This window comes from Podarcis tiliguerta, assembly GCF_965153285.1.
Source record: "Podarcis tiliguerta genome assembly, chromosome: 11".
In the NCBI taxonomy this organism is placed as follows: domain Eukaryota; kingdom Metazoa; phylum Chordata; class Lepidosauria; order Squamata; family Lacertidae; genus Podarcis; species Podarcis tiliguerta.
The window spans coordinates 16,766,229-16,785,987 of NC_139544.1; the positions used below are offsets into that span (position 1 = coordinate 16,766,229).

A 19,759-nucleotide genomic window follows, 5' to 3' on the forward strand; every position below is an offset into this window, starting at 1 on the left:
TGTGACAAGACGGACAGTTTTCCTAACCTTCTGATTCCACAGGCTCTGATGAACCAAAAGAGAAAAAAGAAAAGTTCAGTAGTGTTGGGCTGCCTGTCTCAATCTCTAGCCTCAATTTCTAATAATGTACAGTGGTACCTCAGGTTACATACGCTTCAGGTCACATACGCTTCAGGTTACAGACTCTGCTAACCCAGAAATAGTACCTCAGATTAAGAACTTTGCTTCAGGATGAGTACAGAAATCGTGCGGCGGCAGCAGGAGGCCCCATTAGCTAAAGTGGTGCCTCAGGTTAAGAACAGTTTCAGGTTAAGAATGGACCTCCGGAACGAATTAAGTACGTAACCAGAGGTACCACTGTACTTTCAGTCCCAGTTTGAATTTAGCACTACTAAGGGCCCCAGATTCAATTTACTGTGTTCAGAATAGGTGGATCTGAGTCTTTACTTCACAACCTTGCAAAATTCATACACAGTAGTATCATGTATCACCACATTGGCTATTGAAATCATTGTTTGAAGGGGAAATTGATTATTTACTCTACCCTTTGCTAAGCTCTGCAGAGAAGGTCGACTTGGTCCCAAACCTTCTACGTTTTTCAGTTACTGTGCTCTAAACCAGAGGTGAGAAATCTTTGGCTTTCCAGATGTTGCTTGCTGGGGATGATGGGAGTTGTAGATGTAGTTGTAGCAATGTCTGGAAGGCTGAATTTTTCCCATCCCTGCTGTAAATATTGAAGCTCCTTTGAAAGCGGTGTTAGGAAGAGTTGTTCTTTGGCACCAGCCTCCCAAGTTTTTACGCTGTTTAGTGACTCACTTGTGGAACAGTGTCTTTGACACATTGCCAGCTGTACAAAAGTAACTGACTGGAAAGGGGCTTAGCACTCGTATGAGCAAGCTCAGAAAGGGCAAATCTTTCTGGTAAAACTCTGGAAATGGCCACTTTGAGAATACGTATTCTGGTAAGCGACTGGACTTATTGTTTGCAGGAGGAAAGTTAAGCAAGCTTTCCTACTGCACAAGAAAACTAAACCTTTCTGCTGTCGCCAATGGGACTTTACTTTAAAGTCCTCGAGTTTCACAGGATCGTGTCATACTTTGTAATTTAGTCAAGATGTGTTTGAGTGACAATGCAAGCACACATTTCTGTTGACAAGTAGAGCCTCAGTACTGATCCCTGAATTGGCTCAAATGTCTATTTTCCTGTGGCACCAATGAAGTCAAATAACTTTGTTGATGCATTTTGTTCAGGATTATTTGGGATTAGTTTATGCTAAGCCTGTTGATCGGTTTATTGGGTACAGTCTACAAAATCTGGTTCTTCTTGCAAACAATGATTTGGATCCAGACTTAGGAATACATAGTACAGACTCATTGAAATCAATGGGACATATTAGTCATGACTTGCTTAATTTGATTTGAATGGGTCTGTTCTATAATTTCGGAGCCAACCTTCTGTTATTTATATCCGTTTGGACCTTACAGACTGCGTCTTGAGAATTTTTGAAACTGAATTCAAACCAAAAATAAAATAGCCTTTTAATAAACAGTTTATGCATTTCCCTGGTGCTTTGTTCTTGTCCCTTTTCTTAAACAATATCCCAATTCCAGCATTAGATGGGGGATTTTCCCCAGACATTTCTGATTTATGCCACCCTTTGTATCCAAGTTTCTTAGCGCGATGTAACACAGCTTAGAAAGCAAAGGGCTGCTAGAGATGCAAATAGAAAAGATTGGGGGTGGGGGAGGCGAGAGCTTATTTTAGTAGCCCAGCCAGCTGAATATTGACCAGCTGTCTTCCTGAGAGAGAAATAAATGGTGGTGAATAAGCTAGAGTCTAGTTTTCCAAGAAGCTCAATGATTTTCCCAAATCAATACAACTCATCAGGCTTCAGAACAAAGGCTGCAAGGGATGTGACAGTGATGGAAGTGGCCATGTGTTCTTTTGAGTATTAAAGCACAACAGCCCATGGGGAAACAGACCCTTTTCAGTTATGGTGTTCATTCCTCCTTCAGCTTTCTTTGGAAGAAATCTTCAGATTTTTTTAACATATATATTTTCTTTTTTAAAAAAAGAAGAAAGGATAAAAAGACTGTCTCCTTGATGGCTAGACACAATGGGTTCAGGAAATAAATCTTTTTTCTGTGTGCAAATGCTACTTTTTTCTCTCAGCGGATTAGTAACTGCATCATGTCCTACAGCTTCTCCTTGTGCGTGGGTTTGCTCCATATTATACTTGGCCCGGAAAGCGTTTTTCTATTATGATTAATCTGTACCAAATCACGCAGGTTATAGGGCTTATTATTTTGCACGAGGCAAGCAGTTTGTCTAGGACATCTGTCAAGAGATAAACGTAATTTTTAAAGCCTCGGTGTATAAATTGTGTGGAAATAGGATCAGGAGTCTTAGAATGAGCAATTAGCAAAAACAAACCCCCGCCAACTTTGCTGAAACGGTCAGCGACGCACCGCTACCTACCAGCTATTTTTGTCCTTCAGCCCTTTTAATCTTTAAACTCACCGTGTTTTTCAGGATTAACACCACAGCGGCACGTCTCAAAGGTTTACGGTTGTAGCAAGAGTGCACCAGGGCATAAAGTGTGCCATTACACTGCTTGTCACTAATGCAGCCCTATCTCTTTGGCTCCCCTGCCATACATTATTCACTGAAGATAAAATTCAGGGTGACTAATCACAGTTCTGTTCCAGATGGTTTGATTACAGGATGTGCTCAAAGGGAGATTCTTTCGAACATATAGCATAGCAGTAGATCTCCTTAAAATAATAATAAATATACTGTACACCCCTCCTCCTCTCTTACATATAGCATATGGTATTTTCAGATATTTCCATTACTAGCATTTGCTAAATACACATCTGATAGGCTGACAGTCCAGTCCTTAAATGAGGGATGATATAGAGTACAGTAATTCAGTTTACATTAATTTACAGAATGATTGTATTGGTTGGGGTGGGGAAGATAGAGATTACATAGTGCAACTACCAACACCATTTTCTGAGCCCTGCTGCCTCAAGGCAGGAGGTGGGGAAGATTTTAAGTCTTCTTTTTTCATATTTATAAATTTACCAAGCGCGAAAGATTGGAAGCTGAGTAAACTTAAAGGAATAAAAACAGTTCTACAATTATAATTTTTTAATTGTATGAAATGGCTGGGTCATGCTAAAGGTAAAGCCTTCTTAATCAAAAATGTATTCAAGAGCCGCTTAAATATCAAAATGCTAGGCGCTTGTCTGATTTCAGCTGGAAACGTATTCCATCAGGCTGTATCTGCAACCCTAAAATCCCAGTTTCTAGTGCATTCTAAGTGCACCTCTGGGGCATTTTCTCCCCCCCCCCCGTGTTTCTCTTCTTTTTTTACCATCAATATTCTAGTTACCTAAAATCAACCGCAGTGCAATGGCCTTTGAAAATAGGGCTTCTGACGTTGTATTGGAGTCTTCTCCCATGGATCGTAAGGGAATAAAATGTTACAACTAATAAACAGTTACTTTGAAATACCACGAAACAGTGAGAATGGCGTGCAAAAATTGTGAGAGCTAATTCCTATAAGAAGACCCACTGTAATTTTAAGTCTAATTTCTGTGTGAATACTATCATCAGATATGCATGTTTTATACTACAGTGAAGTGTGGTCATTAGGAGCGGTGAAGTAGGATGGGCAGATCATGGTTCACATTCGTACTCAGACATGAAGTTTACTGGGTGATCTTGGGTCAGTAACCCTACCTGGAAGGGTTGTGGTGGTGATAAAATGCAGGGAAAGGATCATATATGAGACCCTGGGAATTAAGGTAGAATATACATGTGATAAATGGAGAATAAGAATTAAAATGTAAAGGCTTTGTCTCAGATAAGTGAAGCAGTTTTTCCCAAGCGGAGTCATGCTCTCATGATAATGGGGTTATACTTCACATCCCCATCACATTTCTGCCACGGGTGATTGGGTGTGAAGCTTTTCACAAGTACAGCTAATCCCTTTATATAGTATGGGGAACGAGCCCGTGGCAATAGGTTATCCATATGCTGTGTTGAACATATTTTTTATTTTATAAATGTGTTTGTGTAATTAGGAGCATCTGGGAGAAACATTGAGTTCAGATCTTAAACCACCTCCCCCTCTGCTAGCACTATCAATGCTCTTCTGTAGTAATTATTATTATTATTATTATTATTATTATTATTATTATTATTATTATTTATACCCCACCCATATGGCTGGGTTTCCTTGCTATCTGGCTGTCATTTGGTAGTGCCAGTGACATCATCACAGCTGCTTGGTAGCCAACTCATGCCCATGCAGTTTTTTATATGTTATGAAAAGGTTTTGACGTATATTAAAAAAGGTGCCCACAGAAGAAGCTACAGTCAAGCAATATAGTTAAGATCATGGAATTGTAGCGTTGGAAGGAACCCCGAAGATTTTCTATTCCAGGCATGTCCAACACGTCTACTGGTCAATCGTTGGGCGTCTGTGGTCGACTGCCCCCCCCAAAAAAGCTCAATCAATCTTCCCCCCAAAAAGCTCCAATCCATTGGGTAGATCACTGTCAGCTTTTTTCATGTGGGAGCAGATTGTAGTCTCTTGGGAGTTGGACATGCCTGGTCTATTCCAACTCCCTGGCGAATAGACATTCTGTTGTGGCGACTGCAACCCAGGTTTAAGGTGCCATTTAGCGCCTGGCTTATATATCTGTGGGGGATACGGGTGGCGCTGTGGGTTAAACCACAGAGCGTAGGACTTACCGATCAGAAGGTCGGCGGTTCGAATCACCATGACGGGGTGAGCTCCTGTTGCTTGGTCCCAGCTCCTGCCAACCTAGCAGTGCAAGTAGATAAATAGGTACCGCTCCGGCGGGGAGGTAAACAGCGTTTCTGTGCACTGCTCTGGTTCGCCAGAAGCGGCTTAGTCATGCTGGCCACATGACCCGGAAGCTGTACGCTGGCTCCCTCAGCCAATAAAGCGAGATGAGCGCCGCAACCCCAGAGTCGGCCATGACTGGACCTAATGGTCAGGAGTCCCTTTACCTTTACCTATATATCTGACTTTCTAACACTGATCTGTAGGTGCTTGGGCCGCCCAGTGTCAGGAGGTATGATAGTAAGGCTTCCACTGGAGAATTGTCTCCCTAGTGCTGTGCTTTATATCCCACTTAGGACTAGTTATTCACATTATGCAAGAGAAAGAGTGGGTGTCCTTTGGGAGACTGGGGTGTAGGAGCTTAACAACCCAATATCTGGGCTAAGACTGTGCCCCCAGATTGTAATCCATTTACTTTATCCCATAGAGTTCATTGGGAGTCGTTGAGAGCAGAGTTCACATGCATGTTGCCACCTCCCAATTTCTGTTTCTGGAGCGTGGCGGAATTTGAGGGGTTTTCAATCATGGCACAGGGCTGAAAACCAGCTGCGAGAAAGGAAGATTGATGTCAAGGACAAGCATCTATCCTCTGAGCCTCATAAACTCTTGCAACTCCTTAAAATGAGGAAGGAAATGTCAACGCCACCAGTATTTGAGAGCTTTTGCTTTGAGGGACAAGTGCTTCCTTTCTCAAGAACTACAGCACCCATTTCTCATGTTTGTTTTATTATAAAGGGGGTGGGGCTGCCATCTTTTCATCAATCTCCACACTTGATCAGTCCTCTTCTGCTTCCAGGGTCTGATTTTGATAACGGTGGCAGGGAAGTTCTTTACTCCCATGTTAAGCTATCAGTAAACAAGACCACAAAATTTCTTAAGCCATAGAGCGTATAAGGCAGAAGGGAGCCAAGACTGTGTTTTCATTATATCCATTTCCATCTACCGCTGTTGTCTTTCCAGTTGCGTGCTTCCTGGTGAAGCCGTTTATTCGCTTGACCCATTTCTGTGGTAGGTTTGCTGAATTAAACACTCTGACTTCATTGCTTGCTCTCAGAAAACATTCCTATGACTGAAGAGGGGAAAGCAGATGTGGATAAGGCAATGAATGAAGCAATCCTCCTCCAGTTTTCTTCTAAAGCAGAAGGAAAATATCCATCATCTTTGTCTTTGTTCCCCCTATCGAGTACTTCTATGATTTTAGTTATTTATTTATTTTTATGTAATGAAAGAACGAATGTGTCTCTTACAGATGCAATTTTCCTGAAATAAAACCTGGATAGGGTTTTTTTAATCAATCATAAAGGGAGGGAAATGGTACTTGAAAAATAATTGCTCCCCGTGCCTTTAAAGCACCAAAAACAAGTGGAAGTGAACTTTGAAGATCAAAATCTGGTGTTGATTGAAATTTTTCTCTCAAATGTGAAACTACTTTTCCCGTTCCTGAAGAGTATTTCAGATATATTTAACTACTTTAGGAGACACCGTCCATTGTAGCAGCAAACAACAGAAAAACATAGGGTCTGTTTACACCAGCACTTCTGTTATTAATGCCTCCTACTAAATGTTGTTGTTGTTGATGCTTTGTAGTAATGTGCTTATTTACATTCACTTCAAAATGCTTCTCCTTGTGATTAGTGGGGAACAATTTAACTTTAGGGGATACACTAAGCTTTTTGGGAAAAATTCAAATATCCAAATAGACAACCATACCAAGCCCTATAATGAAGTCTAGCTCCAATGCTTACAAGGCAAAAGGTTGTGGTGGTGGACTTTGAGGCTTGTGCTGGCGAATTGTGCATAGTTGGACAGTTGATCATCTGGAGATGATATACAATACCTATAGTGGACTAGTGGTCATAAAAACCCTCACCACTCATACTAGGTAATGTTTGCCACGGACATTAAACACATATAAGTCACATCCACAACATACATTTAACTCATTTAAAGCACACAGCTCCCCCCACAGAATCCTGATAACTCAAGTACAGTGGTACCTCAGTTTAAGAACAGTCCGGTTTAAGAACAATTTGGTTTACAAACTCTGCAAAACCGGAAATAGTGTCTTGGTTTGAGAACTTTCCCTCAGTCTAAGAGCGGAATCTGAATGGTGGAAGGGCACCGGCGGTGGGAGGCCTCATTAGGGAAAGCGCGGCTCGGTTTAAGAGTGGACTTCCGGAACAGATTAAGTTCGTAAACCAAGGTACCATTGTATGTTGAGGTTTCTGGAAATTGTAGCTTTTTGAGGTATAAACTACTCTTTCCGGGATTCTTTGGGGGAAAGCAATGTTCTTTAAATATATTGTGTGGAGGTGGGTATGGTCATGCATCCATAGCTCCAGTTTGTGTGATTTCCTCCTACTTCTTTTTTCTTTTTTTAAGATGAAGTATTGTGGACTATGCCCTTACTGTTTATGTCACATATCGCCTTGTACATGAAAGCCACATGTCCTATTTTCCACCAGACATATTACATTTCTGGATTGTGTAAACTGGCCTTGAGAATGTTTCCAACATGTAAATACTATATAGAAGCAACTCTGTTTTGAGAGCAGACATGGAGGGGAATCTTTTTCTTTCTTTCTTTCTTTGTATAATTTTTATTAAATTTTCTGTTTTAGAATTTAGAATACTCATTTTACATCCTTAAGATATCAGTGACTTCCCATCTTCTCTTTCCATGGTTCATTTTACATATAATAAATCCCTGCATATTTTGCAAAAACTATACCATTCAGTATTCCATTATTGCATCCGTCAAAACTTTTTGACACTGCTGAATTTATCTTAATGCTGCCAGCGTTTTCAGCTGTGCACAATTTCCCCCCATATAGCCAAGAAACGTTTTCCAGTCTTCTTTAAACATATGTTCTTCTTGTTCTCTTATTCTATAAGTTAAGTCTTCGAGTTGTACATCTTCTGTCAGCTTAAGTTGCCATTCTTCTTTAGTTGGGACCTTGCTCGTTTTCCATTTGGGGGCTAACAGAACACGGGCCACAGTAGTAGCATACATAAATAACCTTTTCTGACACCTGGGAATTTCAGTCTGAATTATCCCCAACAGAAAGGATTCTGTTTTTTATTGGCGGGGGGGGGAGTACTTTTAAACATTTCCCCCCCAATTCATTATGGATCATTTCCCAGTAGTCTTTTACCCTTTTACAAGTCTACCACATGTGAAAGAATGTTCACTCCACCTCTTTGCATCTCCAGCACTTACCTGATTCAGACGTATACATCTTAGCAAGCCTAGGTAAAGGTAAAGGTAAAGGGACCCCTGACCATTAGGTCCAGTCGTGGCCGACTCTGGGGTTGCGGTGCTCATCTCGCTTTATTGGCTGAGGGAGCCGGCGCACAGCTTCCGGGTCATGTGGCCAGCACGACTAAGCCACTTCTGGCAAACCAGAGCAGCTCACAGAAACACCGTTCACCTTCCCGCCAGAGCGGTACCTATTCATCTACTTGCACTTTGATGTGCATTCGAACTGCTAGGTTGGCAGGAGCAGGGACAGAGCAACGGGAGCTCACCCTGTCGTGGGGATTTGAACCGCTGACCTTCTGATCGGCAAGTCCTAGGCTCTGTGGCACCCACAGTGCCACCCGTGTCCCTTCTTAGCAAGCCTACTCAGAGTTAAATCCCATCTTTCAGTCCCAGGGAATGGAAGATTCCCCTAGCATGCATAAAACCACCCTGAAACATTTCACACTAACTACATGGAGTTACACCCCGCAGCTGTAGTTCCTGGCATCAACCGTGCTGCCTATTCTGCACTTCTGAGCAAAGGGTCCTTGCCAGAGTGCGGTTCTGAGCATTGAGCCTCAACTTACCCAGTTAAGGGCACTAAATAAGCCTTGAGGCACTGCAGAGAGCTGCCACCATATCACGTTTGCAATAGAGGGCTAGATCGTTGCTTGACCCCTCTCCATGTTGGGTGGTGTTCCACATCCACAAAGCTGTTCATTAACTGATACGCTCAGCGTAATATCTGTTTCCTTGGTGAAGCTGCACATATTCAGGGTGTAAAATTACCCGGCCTTTGCTAACCGCGTCCAGAAATAGCTGCCATAGATTTGAATAACTCGTTGATTTCAGACTTGGCTTTCGTTTAACCGCCGTTGACGAGGCTGTTCCCTGCTTCGCACTGTTATAAGAATTTAAGGTCCCAAATATACAAATTAAATGTTCATAGTTTTACAAGGCAGACACATACATAAGTGTGTAAACCACATGTCTGAAATAGGACAGGAGAACAATCCTGAAACCATTTTGACTCTCCCAAATGGACTTCAAATGTTTCTCTGCAAGGAGGAAGGAAATGGGAAGGCCTCTCCATTTATCTTTTGCTTACCTGTCTTTAGGGCACCTTTGTGTATGAATAGGGTGAGCCTGTGACCCGGATTCAGGAATTAAAGTGTTTACCATCACAAAAGAATGGCTGGGCTGCCCTAGTAAGCAGTCACTGGCCATTGTCAGGTATCCTGGAAGACAGGATTTCTGCTTTCGATCACCTCCTTCTGTGATGTACTGTATTTTTCGCCCTATAGGACACACTTTTTCCCCTCCAGAAATGAAGGGGAAATGTGTGTGCGTCCTATGGGGCGAATGCAGGCTTTTGCTGAAGCCTGGAGGGTGAGAGGTGTCGGTGCGCACCGACCCCTCTCGCTCTCCAGGCTTCAGGAAGCTATCCGCAAGCCTCGCGCACCCTGCAGGAGGTCCCGTCGGGCGCACAAGGCTTGGGGCGGCAGCCTTTTCTGGGGTCGGGGGAAGCTCGGGCTTCCCCCGCGCCAGCCCCCACGCCTGGGGGGGAAATAATTTTTTTTTCTTTATTCCCCCCCCCCAAAAAAACCTAGGTGCGTCCTATGGGGCGGTGCGTCCTATGGGGCGAAAAATACGGTATGTATGTTTTGGGGGGTTAGTCTTGAGCTACAGGGATGCGGGTTGCGCTGTGGGTTAAACCACAGAGCCTAAGACTTGCCGATCAGAAGGTCGGCGGTTCGAATCCCCATGACGGGGTGAGCTCCTGTTGTTTGATCCCTGCTCATGCCAACCTAGCAGTTCAAAAGCACGAAGTGCAAGTTGATAAATAGGTACCGCTCCGGCGGGAAGTAAACGGCGTTTCCATGCATTGCTCTGGTTTGCCAGAAGCGGCTTAGTCATTCTGGCCACATGACCCGGAAGCTGTACGTCAGCTCCCTCAGCCAATAAAGCAAGATGAGTGCAGCAACCCCAGAGTCGTCCACAACTGGACCTAATGGTCAGGGGTCCCTTTACCTTTACCTTTACCTTGAGCTACAAGGGGGGCAATTTCCAAAGTCTATATAAGGGCTTGCACACCGTGGTTCTGGGTTCCTCCTCCCTCCTGCGTGTGCTGAGTGAGGACCCTGTTGCAACAGTTGAATAAAGATGAGGCCTGCTAGCTGCTACCAATTGCTGTTGCTACCAATAGGGAACCCACTTAAGGACTCTATACGGGCTCTTGGATACCCCATAAGGGAAAAGGAGCAGGTTTTGTTTACATCAGCGCCCAGCGTAATGCCTTCTTGCTCCATTTTGCAAGTGCCCTTATTTTTGGCTTTCTCCTTGTGTGATCTGAAGAGCAGCTTGCATGCTCTCTTCATTTGCTTGTGTATATGGACGCAGAGCAGTTTAGCAGGCAGCAACCTTTCATCATGTTGACAAGCCTAGTTAGAGCAAACAAACCAGAGCATGAGTACAGAAGCAGGAATCAAAGCCGCTCAGCTTATTCCTGGCTCTCTCTCTCTCTCTCCCTTCCCTTCCCATCCCCCTCGCCCTGCTGCTCCTTGCAAGGACTCTCGTGTTACATCACTATTTCCCTTTGAATCTCGCTTTTTTGTGGCCTGTGCTGCAGTGCTCAGCCCAGCCAATCAGGCGGCAGCGTTCCCAGTGCGGGCCGGCCAATCCAGAGCCGGCGTTTGCTGGAAATATGAAGCCCTTAGGGGAAGGCAATAACAAAAGCCTTTCACTGCAGACAAATGTTAAGTGTCTGTGCAGACTTTTCCTGTTTTTAATTTTATTACTCCAAGAATGGAGGGCTTGTTGTTTCTTTCATGTTTCCCTTTCAAGCAATTTTAATTATACATTTGTGCTACATCAGAGACTTCGGGAACAAAGTGATTCAGCCTATTGCATCTGAAGCTGAAAAAGCGCTAACCTTCTGGCAATACAAATATATTCCAGTGCTGTAAATATAGATGACATGCTGGAGAATTTTAAGCAGTTGGAAAGGTCTCTGACACCCCACGCGGTGCCCTAGAGAGCAAATGATGAGAAAAACAGACCACTTTTTTTCTCATAGTTTTATCGGGTGCTTTTAAAAGGGGGGGGAGTGGTAGGGATGAAATGTGTTTTCCCAGCTGTGAAATTTACTAAAAGCACAAAAAGAAAAAAACCCTCAAAGCACAGAAACACATTTAATTTTAATTGCTGTTAGTCATACCTTAGCAAAGGATTTTATCTTATGGATCTGGAGTTAGGCTTTTCCTATTTTTTTAAATAGACTGAAGTCAGAATTTGTACACTCTGCCGTTGTTTAACAATAACAAGCTAAAACCATGCAGGGAACCATCTTTTCCCCCCTCCTTGATACGCTGTTGGAAGTGCTTAAAGGAAATCCCTTCTTCCCTAGTACTTTAGCTAATAGCATTTCAAAATACTTTCCTGCTGTTAAAAGGGCCCTGAGGAAATAAGTTGCAGGTTACATGTTTTCTTTACATTGGTGTAGGAGTCTGGGGAAAGGTTGAATGCAAAATTAGAAATCGCACTGGTGACGTAAAGTGAGCCGACAAGCTGGAAACACGAGGCGCAGTTTCATTATTTATTTATTTGCTTATTATTTCACCAGTTAAAAAAAAGCCGGAATTGGAGCTAGGAGACACAAAGGTGTATTGTGAGGGGGGTGAAAAAGCTCATTCAGACTTGGCAATTGGTGTTAAATATTTAGAAAGAATTTCTTTGCAGCTAAATGGTATCGTTGCTTCAGGCTTTTTTGATCACGGGTTTTAATGCTCCGAAAACAGAAATGACTGTTATGTGTACGTCTGTACCATGTCTAATGAATTAATGGTGTCATTGCTCACTATCACAGTTCTTGTAAATCGTCTTTATTTGTGTGATCGGTGCTGGAGAAAAACCCAGTCCCTCCCCCTTTTCTGCTTAATGACTGCAGAAGAGGATTTATTAGCCCTCAGATTTTCAGTTTGTGTCTTTTCCCTATAAAAAGAACATATGAAGCTTTAGAAAGGCACAACGTTTAAAAAACACCCCCATATGTTCTTTTTTTTGGGGGGGGGGGTGATTGTGTTTAGATTGTGGTTAAGATGAATGAAGGGCGCCCAGTATCAGCTTCTAAATAATACATAGAGCTTGTCTGTATTTAATGCTACATTGTAGTGTGTTATTTCAAATAAATAAAGTCAACATTGTATTTTTTGAAGACAAAGCAGATTCTTCACCAGCCACCTCCTGCTCCAAGCACTAGTTACTGGCGCTCCATTTATGCAAGCTGAAAGCCAAACAAAAGCAATTATGTGCAATAATAGCAAAATTAAGAGGTGACTGTTGCCTTTTTACAGCGGGACGTAGCAAAAACCATTTCCTCCTCGCAGCTGTATCTTGATTATTCTCTTTCTGAGCCTTTTGCACGCACATGCACACACAGAGACACTCCTGTGGGTTTTAATTGGAGGTCACTGAAATAAAAAAAAGGGGGGGGAAGCTTGTAAACCGCAGCCTTTCAAATCAAATAAGAAATGCTGCTCTCTGCCCACCCCACCCCGTTCCCCATTTTTAAGCAAGGTTCAAAAAGATGTTGTTCTGACTGTGATCATTTTTGTTTCTCTCTCTCGTCCACAGGTGTCCTAGTAGTAAATGTTACATGGCGGAATAAAACATACGTTGGAACGCTGCTTGATTGCACAAAACACGACTGGGCTCCTCCTAGGTAAGGAGACACGCTGAATCTGGTTTTTCTCTGCTTTCCCCTCCAATATCTGGCATGAAAACTGGGCAGGGATTAATTAAAAAACAATTCCGTGTAACTGAAACCATGCACAAGAAACACAAATTCTCTGTTAGGCACAGTAGAATGTAGGTATCGAGGGGAAACTGTTATTCTGGCATCGAAACAAGGATAATACTAAAGGACTTCCTCTTGCGCCTTAAGAACTGTAGGAGAGGGCCTGGTGTAGGTACTCTACCTTCTGGGATGTCTTGGGTGGCAACCAGCAAGAGGGCCTTCTCCACTGCCTTGCTTGCTGTTCAGAGAGTTATATGGTTGCGAGGGATTGCAAAGGTAATCTAGGACAACCCCCTGCAATGCACACGCCCCCCCTTAGGACACCTAACTTTTATTAGAGCTTGACTTTTTATGCTCCATTACATTGTTCTGACTGGTTATTTGTTTCTTGATTTCATTGTGCTTTTTGCATTTTAGTCTTGTTTTATTGTTAATGGGGCTTGCTCTTTTTCTGGCCAAGAAGCAGGGTATAAATGTACATAATTAAAATCACCCCCCAGACATGCACAGCTTGTTCCTCTTTCTATCTTTTAAAGATAATTTCATTAAGATTTATTTTCTTTCTAAGGACTACTAAGGGTGTTTCTTTTTGGCCTGCATGCTGATTTGATATGCTCTTAGTAGTCCATTGTTTACGATGGTATGAGTCTGTTTTAACCTTCCCTCTCGTGCCCGTTCAATTCTGACATCTCGTTTTATTTACGCAGGTTTTGTGAATCGCCAACAAGCGACCTGGAAATGCGAGGAGGCCGGGGCCGGGGGAAGCGAGCGCGGTCCGCCGCCGCGGCGACTGCACCGGGGGCAGATGTTAGCTTCACAGAGTCCAGGGGACTGCAGGGCAAGAACAGAGGTGGTGCCAATGGAAAAGGAAGACGGGGCAGCCTTAATTCGAGTGGCCGCAGGACACCCCCAAATTGTGCCATAGAGGATGTCAAAGTCAGCCCCTTGTCCACCAATAAAAGGAAAAATAAGCCACCCATGGAGCTGGATTTGAACTCCAGCTCAGAGGACAATAAATCTGGGAAGCGTGTCCGTACCAATTCTAGAAGCACTCCAACCACTCCCCAGGGCAAGCCAGAGACTGCTTTTTTGGACCAAGGCTGCTCTTCTCCGGTTTTGATTGATTGCCCCCATCCCAACTGCAACAAAAAATACAAGCACATCAATGGGTTGAGGTACCACCAGGCTCACGCACACTTGGACCCGGAAAACAAACTGGAATTTGAGCCTGACAGTGAAGACAAAATCTCCGACTGCGAGGAGGCGCTCAGCAACGTGGCACTGGAATGCAACGAGCCAAGCACAAGTTTCTCTCATTTTGATCAGCTGAAAGCACCCGCCTCTCCCTGCCCCCTCAGCACCCCCGGGACGCCCAAGGGGAAAAGGGAGCAGGCGAGCAACGGCAAGAACTCTGGCAAAAAGAGGGGCTTGAACAGCGAACTCAACAGCCTGCCGGTCATTTCCAACATGACCGTGACGTTGGAGAACTGCTCGGTGGCAGACGGCAGTTTGGCGGCCGAGATGCCCAAACTGGAGGCTGAAGGGCTAATAGACAAGAAGAATGGGGGAGAGAAAGAAAAAGGCAAGAAAGGCAGCAACTGCAAAGTCGAGAAGAACCTGTCAAAGCTGAAAACGGCCCGGCCCATTGCCCCAGCCCCAGCTCCAACCCCGCCTCAGTTAATAGCTATACCGACGGCAGCCTTTACAACCACCACTACTGGCACGATGCCAGGATTGCCCTCGCTGACGACGACTGTTGTGCAGGCGACACCAAAGAGCCCTCCGCTGAAACCTATTCAACCAAAGCCCACCATCATGGGGGAGCCGAGCACCGTCAACCCGGCCCTCACGTTACTCAAGGACAAGAAGAAGAAGGAGAAGAGGAAGCTGAAGGACAAAGAGAGCAAGGAGAGCCTGAGCCCCAAAATGGAGCTGAAGCTGGGGAAGTTGGAGGACGCCAAGGGGCCCGGGAAAGAGATCGCCGGGCATTTTTTAAAGGAGCATCTCAGCAAGAATGAGGTGCTGGCGAACGGGCTGTCGGAGTCCCAAGAGAGCAGGATGGCCAGCATTAAGGCCGAAGCGGATAAGGTTTACACCTTCACAGACAACGCCCCCAGCCCGTCGATAGGCAGTGCCTCCAGGATGGAATGCAGCACTTTGGTGAACGGACAGTCGTCCATCGCGCCGCTGCATGTGCTGACGCAGAACGGGGCAGAGGGCGCCGCTGCTAAAACCAACAGCCCGGCTTACTCCGATATCTCGGACGCGGCCGACGATGGTGGTTCCGACAGCCGGTCGGAGGGGATGAGGTCCAAGGCCAGCTCCCCTTCGGATATTATTTCTAACAAGGACAGCGTTGTCAAAGGGCATTCTTCCGCCCCGGTGCAGCCACCCCAAGTGAAAGAGCCCCATTCTCCCTATTACCACGGTTATGATCCGTACTATTCTCCGAGTTACATGCACTCCGGGCAGGTCGGCGCCCCTGCGGCTGGGAACGGCAATAACGCACCGGGAATGAAGATCAAGAAGGAGGCGGAGGAAGAGGCTGACAAGAAAGAGAAGGCCGAGCCGGCTGAGTGCAAGAAAAGCGAAGCCAGTCCCACTAATTTACAACCTCAGCACCAGTCGGTCATAACTCAGAGGCATCCTGCACTTGCCCAGTCACTTTACTACGGCCAGTATGCCTATGGGCTGTACATGGACCAAAAGTCCTTGATGGCTTCGAACCCAGCTTACAGGCAGCAGTACGAGAAATATTACGAGGACCAGAGACTGGCGGAGCAGAAAATGGCGCAAACTGCTGGGAGAGAGTGTGAAAGGAAAAACGAACTCCCCCTAAAAGACCTGGGGAAAGACGATAAGCTGAAAACCATCCCCTCCGCTACTATCTCCAAAGCGCCGCCGACGCCCGAGGCCAGTAAAAATAACTCTAAAATAGGGTCATTGGTCCCTAATAAAACGGAGGAGACAAGCAAATTGCAGCTTCTTCCCAATCATCAGCAACAGATTCAGTCGGATAGCTTCAAAGCAAAGCAAATGGAAAATCACCAGCTTATAAAGGAGGCGGTGGAAATGAAATCTGTTATGGATTCTATGAAACAGACTGGAGTAGATCCCACTACAAGGTTTAAACAGGTGAGCCTTTTTGAAATGCAAACGATGGCAAGCCTAGACCGTTAATAATTGGTGGTGAAAAGGGTTTTGGCATCAGTTTAGGCCGCAGCCCTGTGCATGCTTACCGGGAGGGGGCCATTTGTGATCGTGGGTCTTCCTTCTTGCTTTGCATGTATTTTATGGGGGCGAAGGGACCTCTGTCCCTAGGAGTTGGCTCCTATTGGAGTTGTAGTCCAGAATGTATGGAAGACTCCAGGTTAGCGAAGGTAATGATGAAATACTGTTGAAGATAAATGAGCATCCAGATGTGTCGTTGCTCCTTACTTACATTACAGTATAAGGGATGTTGTTGTATTTATTTCAGGGTCGACTTTATTTTAAACTTTCTTTTCCCAACTGGCAGAAACTGAGACTTACTGTGGAAGCTCATTTGTGTAAATGTTGTCTTCCTTTTTAAAAAATAAAAATAAAAGAATGCGTTGGCTTTTCCTTAAGGGTATCCTTGTCTTGGGGACACAGGTGGCGCTGTGGCCTAAACCACAGAGCCTAAGACTTGCCGATCAGTAGGTCGGCAATTCGAATCCCTGCGACAGAGTGAGCTCCCGTTGTTCAGTCCCAGCTTCTGCCCAGCTAGCAGTTCGAAAGCACGTCAAAGTGCAAGTAGATAAATAGGTACCACTCTGGTGGGAAGGTAAACGGTGTTTCCGTCCGCTGCTCTGGTTTGCCAGAAGCAGCTTAGTCATGCTGGCCACATGACCCGGAAGCTGTCTGTGGACAAACGCCGACTCCCTCGGCCTGTAGAGCAAGATGAGCACGCAACCCCAGAGTCGTCTGCGACTGGACCGAAAGGTCAGGGGTACCTTTACCTTTATCTTTGTCTTATGTAGGGAGCGGTGGCTTGCAGCTCAGTCTCTAACATGGGGTATCTTTGCAAGTATTGCTTGGATCAAATTATATTATATTAATGAATGTCTTAAAAATACCAAACTATACAGTTGTATCTGCCAAGTACCATATACAGTGGTACCTTGGTACTCAAACGGCTTGGATCCCAGACAAATCAGTTCCCGAACACCGCAAACCCGGAAGTGAGTGTTCCGGTTCGCGAACGTTTTTCGGAAGCCGAATGTCCGACGTGGCTTCCGCTTGAGTGCAGGAAGCTCCTGCAGCCAATCGGAAGCCACGCCTTGGTTTTCGGGAATCGAACAGATTAATTTCGAGAACCACTGTAATGCATTTCAAGTGTTACAGCAGTGTTTGATTTATTGTTGAATATATTTCAGTTTTTTTCTATATTTCCCCCTGTTAGCTTCAAAAATTCTCAAAATGTTTTATCGCTACGGCAGGTAGGACTTTGGTTTCTCAAAAAGTGCTGCCCTGCCCTGCACAACAAACTGCTTTTGTGACTTACGGGGATCTCAAAAGCAGTAAGTGGCATGGTTGAGGGTCTGCTGTTCAGGGAAATAAAGGCCTAAAGCAGCTCTCAGGGTTGTGGCCAGTTTCCCATTTTCTCTGTTGCTGTTGCCCCCCATTTTGTAGTTTAATGTGGCTGTGAAGATTCCTCTTTAACAATATAAATGGTGCACCTTTTTTTCCTCCCCTGCCCGTATCAGGACCCAGACACGAGAACGTGGCACCATTATGTATATCAGCCAAAATATCTTGATCAGCAGAAAGCGGAGGAGCTGGAACGTGAAAAAAAGTTAAAAGAAGATAGCCCCAGAAAGACACCTAACAAGGAAGCCTCCTTCTCCAGCATTCCTGTCTCATTAAACAGCATTAAAGAGGAGCCTAAGGAGATCAAGCGTTCCGATTCCCAATCACTGGAGGAGAACAAGATCAAAAATGATGATCGAAAGACTCCTGTGAATTGGAAGGAATCCCGGGGCGCCAGAGTGGCGGTTTCCTCTCCAATGACTCAGCACCAGTCGTACATACAGTACTTGCACGCTTACCCTTACCCCCAGATGTATGATCCAAATCACCCTGCGTACCGCGCTGTGTCTCCCGTTCTCATGCACAGCTACCCAGGTGTGTACTGAATGCTGCTAGACAGACATTAACTGGGCCGTAGCTTTATCTATTTTGACAGTGCCTGTTAGCAGCGAAGGAGAATTAGAAGCTTCACAGATGACATTTGTTTTGCAAAGTTCTAGGAGCGAAATAGATTTAACACAAGCTGTTACTTTTTTATGAACTGTCAACATTCCCAGATAACAGTTTCCACATCCCGTGTCATTCGGCTGCGGCCATTACACTGACAGATAGTTTATTGCCTATAAAAATATCCTAAGCACTTACTGTCAGAATCATTATAGTTCCTATTCCTTTCACTTAAGAGGGACCCATAAATGTTTGAAATGGCTCTAAGCTCAACCCACTTTATAACCTCCCGTTCATTAGGCTGAATTAGCTGGGGCGGGGCGGGAGATCAAAGCGCACGGGTACAACTTTGGTAATCTGAATTGGATGCGTTTGGAGTGGCCTGCCCCCAAATGTAAACAGTAACGTGATATGGCATTTATTATTTATCTGCAGGGGCCTATCTGTCGCCGGGATTTCATTATCCTGTTTATGGAAAGATGTCCGGAAGAGAAGAGGTGGAAAAAGTCAATACCAGCCCTACTATCGGTGTAAAATCTACCACTGAATCGAAAGCACTGGATTTGCTTCAGCAACACGCCAACCAGTATCGCAGCAAGTCTCCTGCTGTAAGACAGCTCTTGTTATGATTTGTACACCTTGGGGATGGTCAGGGTTTGGGGATAGGAGAGGACACACCGGTGGTATATTTCTGAAACAGGACTGGGATTTCAGCAGGGTTCTATATGTACTAATTCCAGCACCTTATTTGTTAAGCCCACCGGGTCTTTCTATATGACCCCCAAAGCCTGCCCCTTCAGAACCCCTACTAGAAACATTGCTGAAGCCCATGGTTCCCAGTATGCATGCGCAGTATCATAAAATAAAGTGCATGAGACAATGTCCATGGACGTTGGATGCCTCCTTGACGGTCAATTATACCATAGCCGTGCAAACGGGAAACCATTTTTTATTTTGTTTTATTTAGTTATATACTGCTTAAAGCCAAAATATGCTTCTAAGCCACTTCCTGCTATAAATAAAAAAAATGATGGCTATGGATCATCTGGTTTTCTGCAAAGCATCTTTGTAGCCCAAAGTGCACTGATTTGGGTAGAAATTCAGATGTACGGATAGTTGGCTCCAGGGCCCAGTTCGCACATCGTTAAAAACAAACTATAACAAGCCTGGATAGCTCAGTTGGTTGGAATGTGGTGCCGATAACGCCAAGGTTGCAGGTTCGACCTCCGAATGGGACAGCTGCATATTTCTGCATTGTTGGGGGTTGGACTAGATCAGGGATCAGCAAACTTTTTCAGCAGGGGGCCGGTCCACTGTCCCTCAGACCTTGTGGGGGGCTGGACTATATTTTGGAGGGGGGAAATGAAGGAATTCCTATGCCCCAGAGATGTGTTTTAAATAAAAGCACATTCTGCACATGTAAAAACGCCAGGCAGGTCCCACAAATAACCCAGAAATGCATTTTAAATAAAAGGACACATTCTACTCATGTAAAAACACGCTGATTCCCGGACCGGCCGCGGGCCGGATTTAGAAGGTGATTGGGCCAGATCCAGCCCCCGGGCCTCAGTCTGCCTACCCATGGACTAGATGATCCTCAGGGTCCCTTCCAACTCTATAATCCTAT

The 19,759-nt window shown here is 44.8% G+C and overlaps 1 protein-coding gene across 5 annotated transcripts in view; it reads left to right on the plus strand.

Annotated features, from left to right (window-relative positions):
- The window catches only part of ZNF608 (zinc finger protein 608), a gene marked incomplete at its 3' end in the record, with an annotated part of 122,009 nt that overhangs the window by 97,026 nt on the left and 5,224 nt on the right, over nucleotides 1-19,759 (plus strand). For all 5 annotated transcript variants that reach the window (XR_014503039.1, XM_083403641.1, XM_083403642.1 and 2 more), the window contains 4 exons: nucleotides 12,753-12,840; nucleotides 13,623-16,050; nucleotides 17,643-18,060; nucleotides 18,568-18,740. Coding sequence is in view for 4 of the 5 variants with exons in the window: in XM_083403641.1 (XP_083259767.1) it covers nucleotides 12,753-12,840; nucleotides 13,623-16,050; nucleotides 17,643-18,060; nucleotides 18,568-18,740 (3,107 nt within the window). The remainder of the gene's footprint in view (nucleotides 1-12,752; nucleotides 12,841-13,622; nucleotides 16,051-17,642; nucleotides 18,061-18,567; nucleotides 18,741-19,759) is intronic.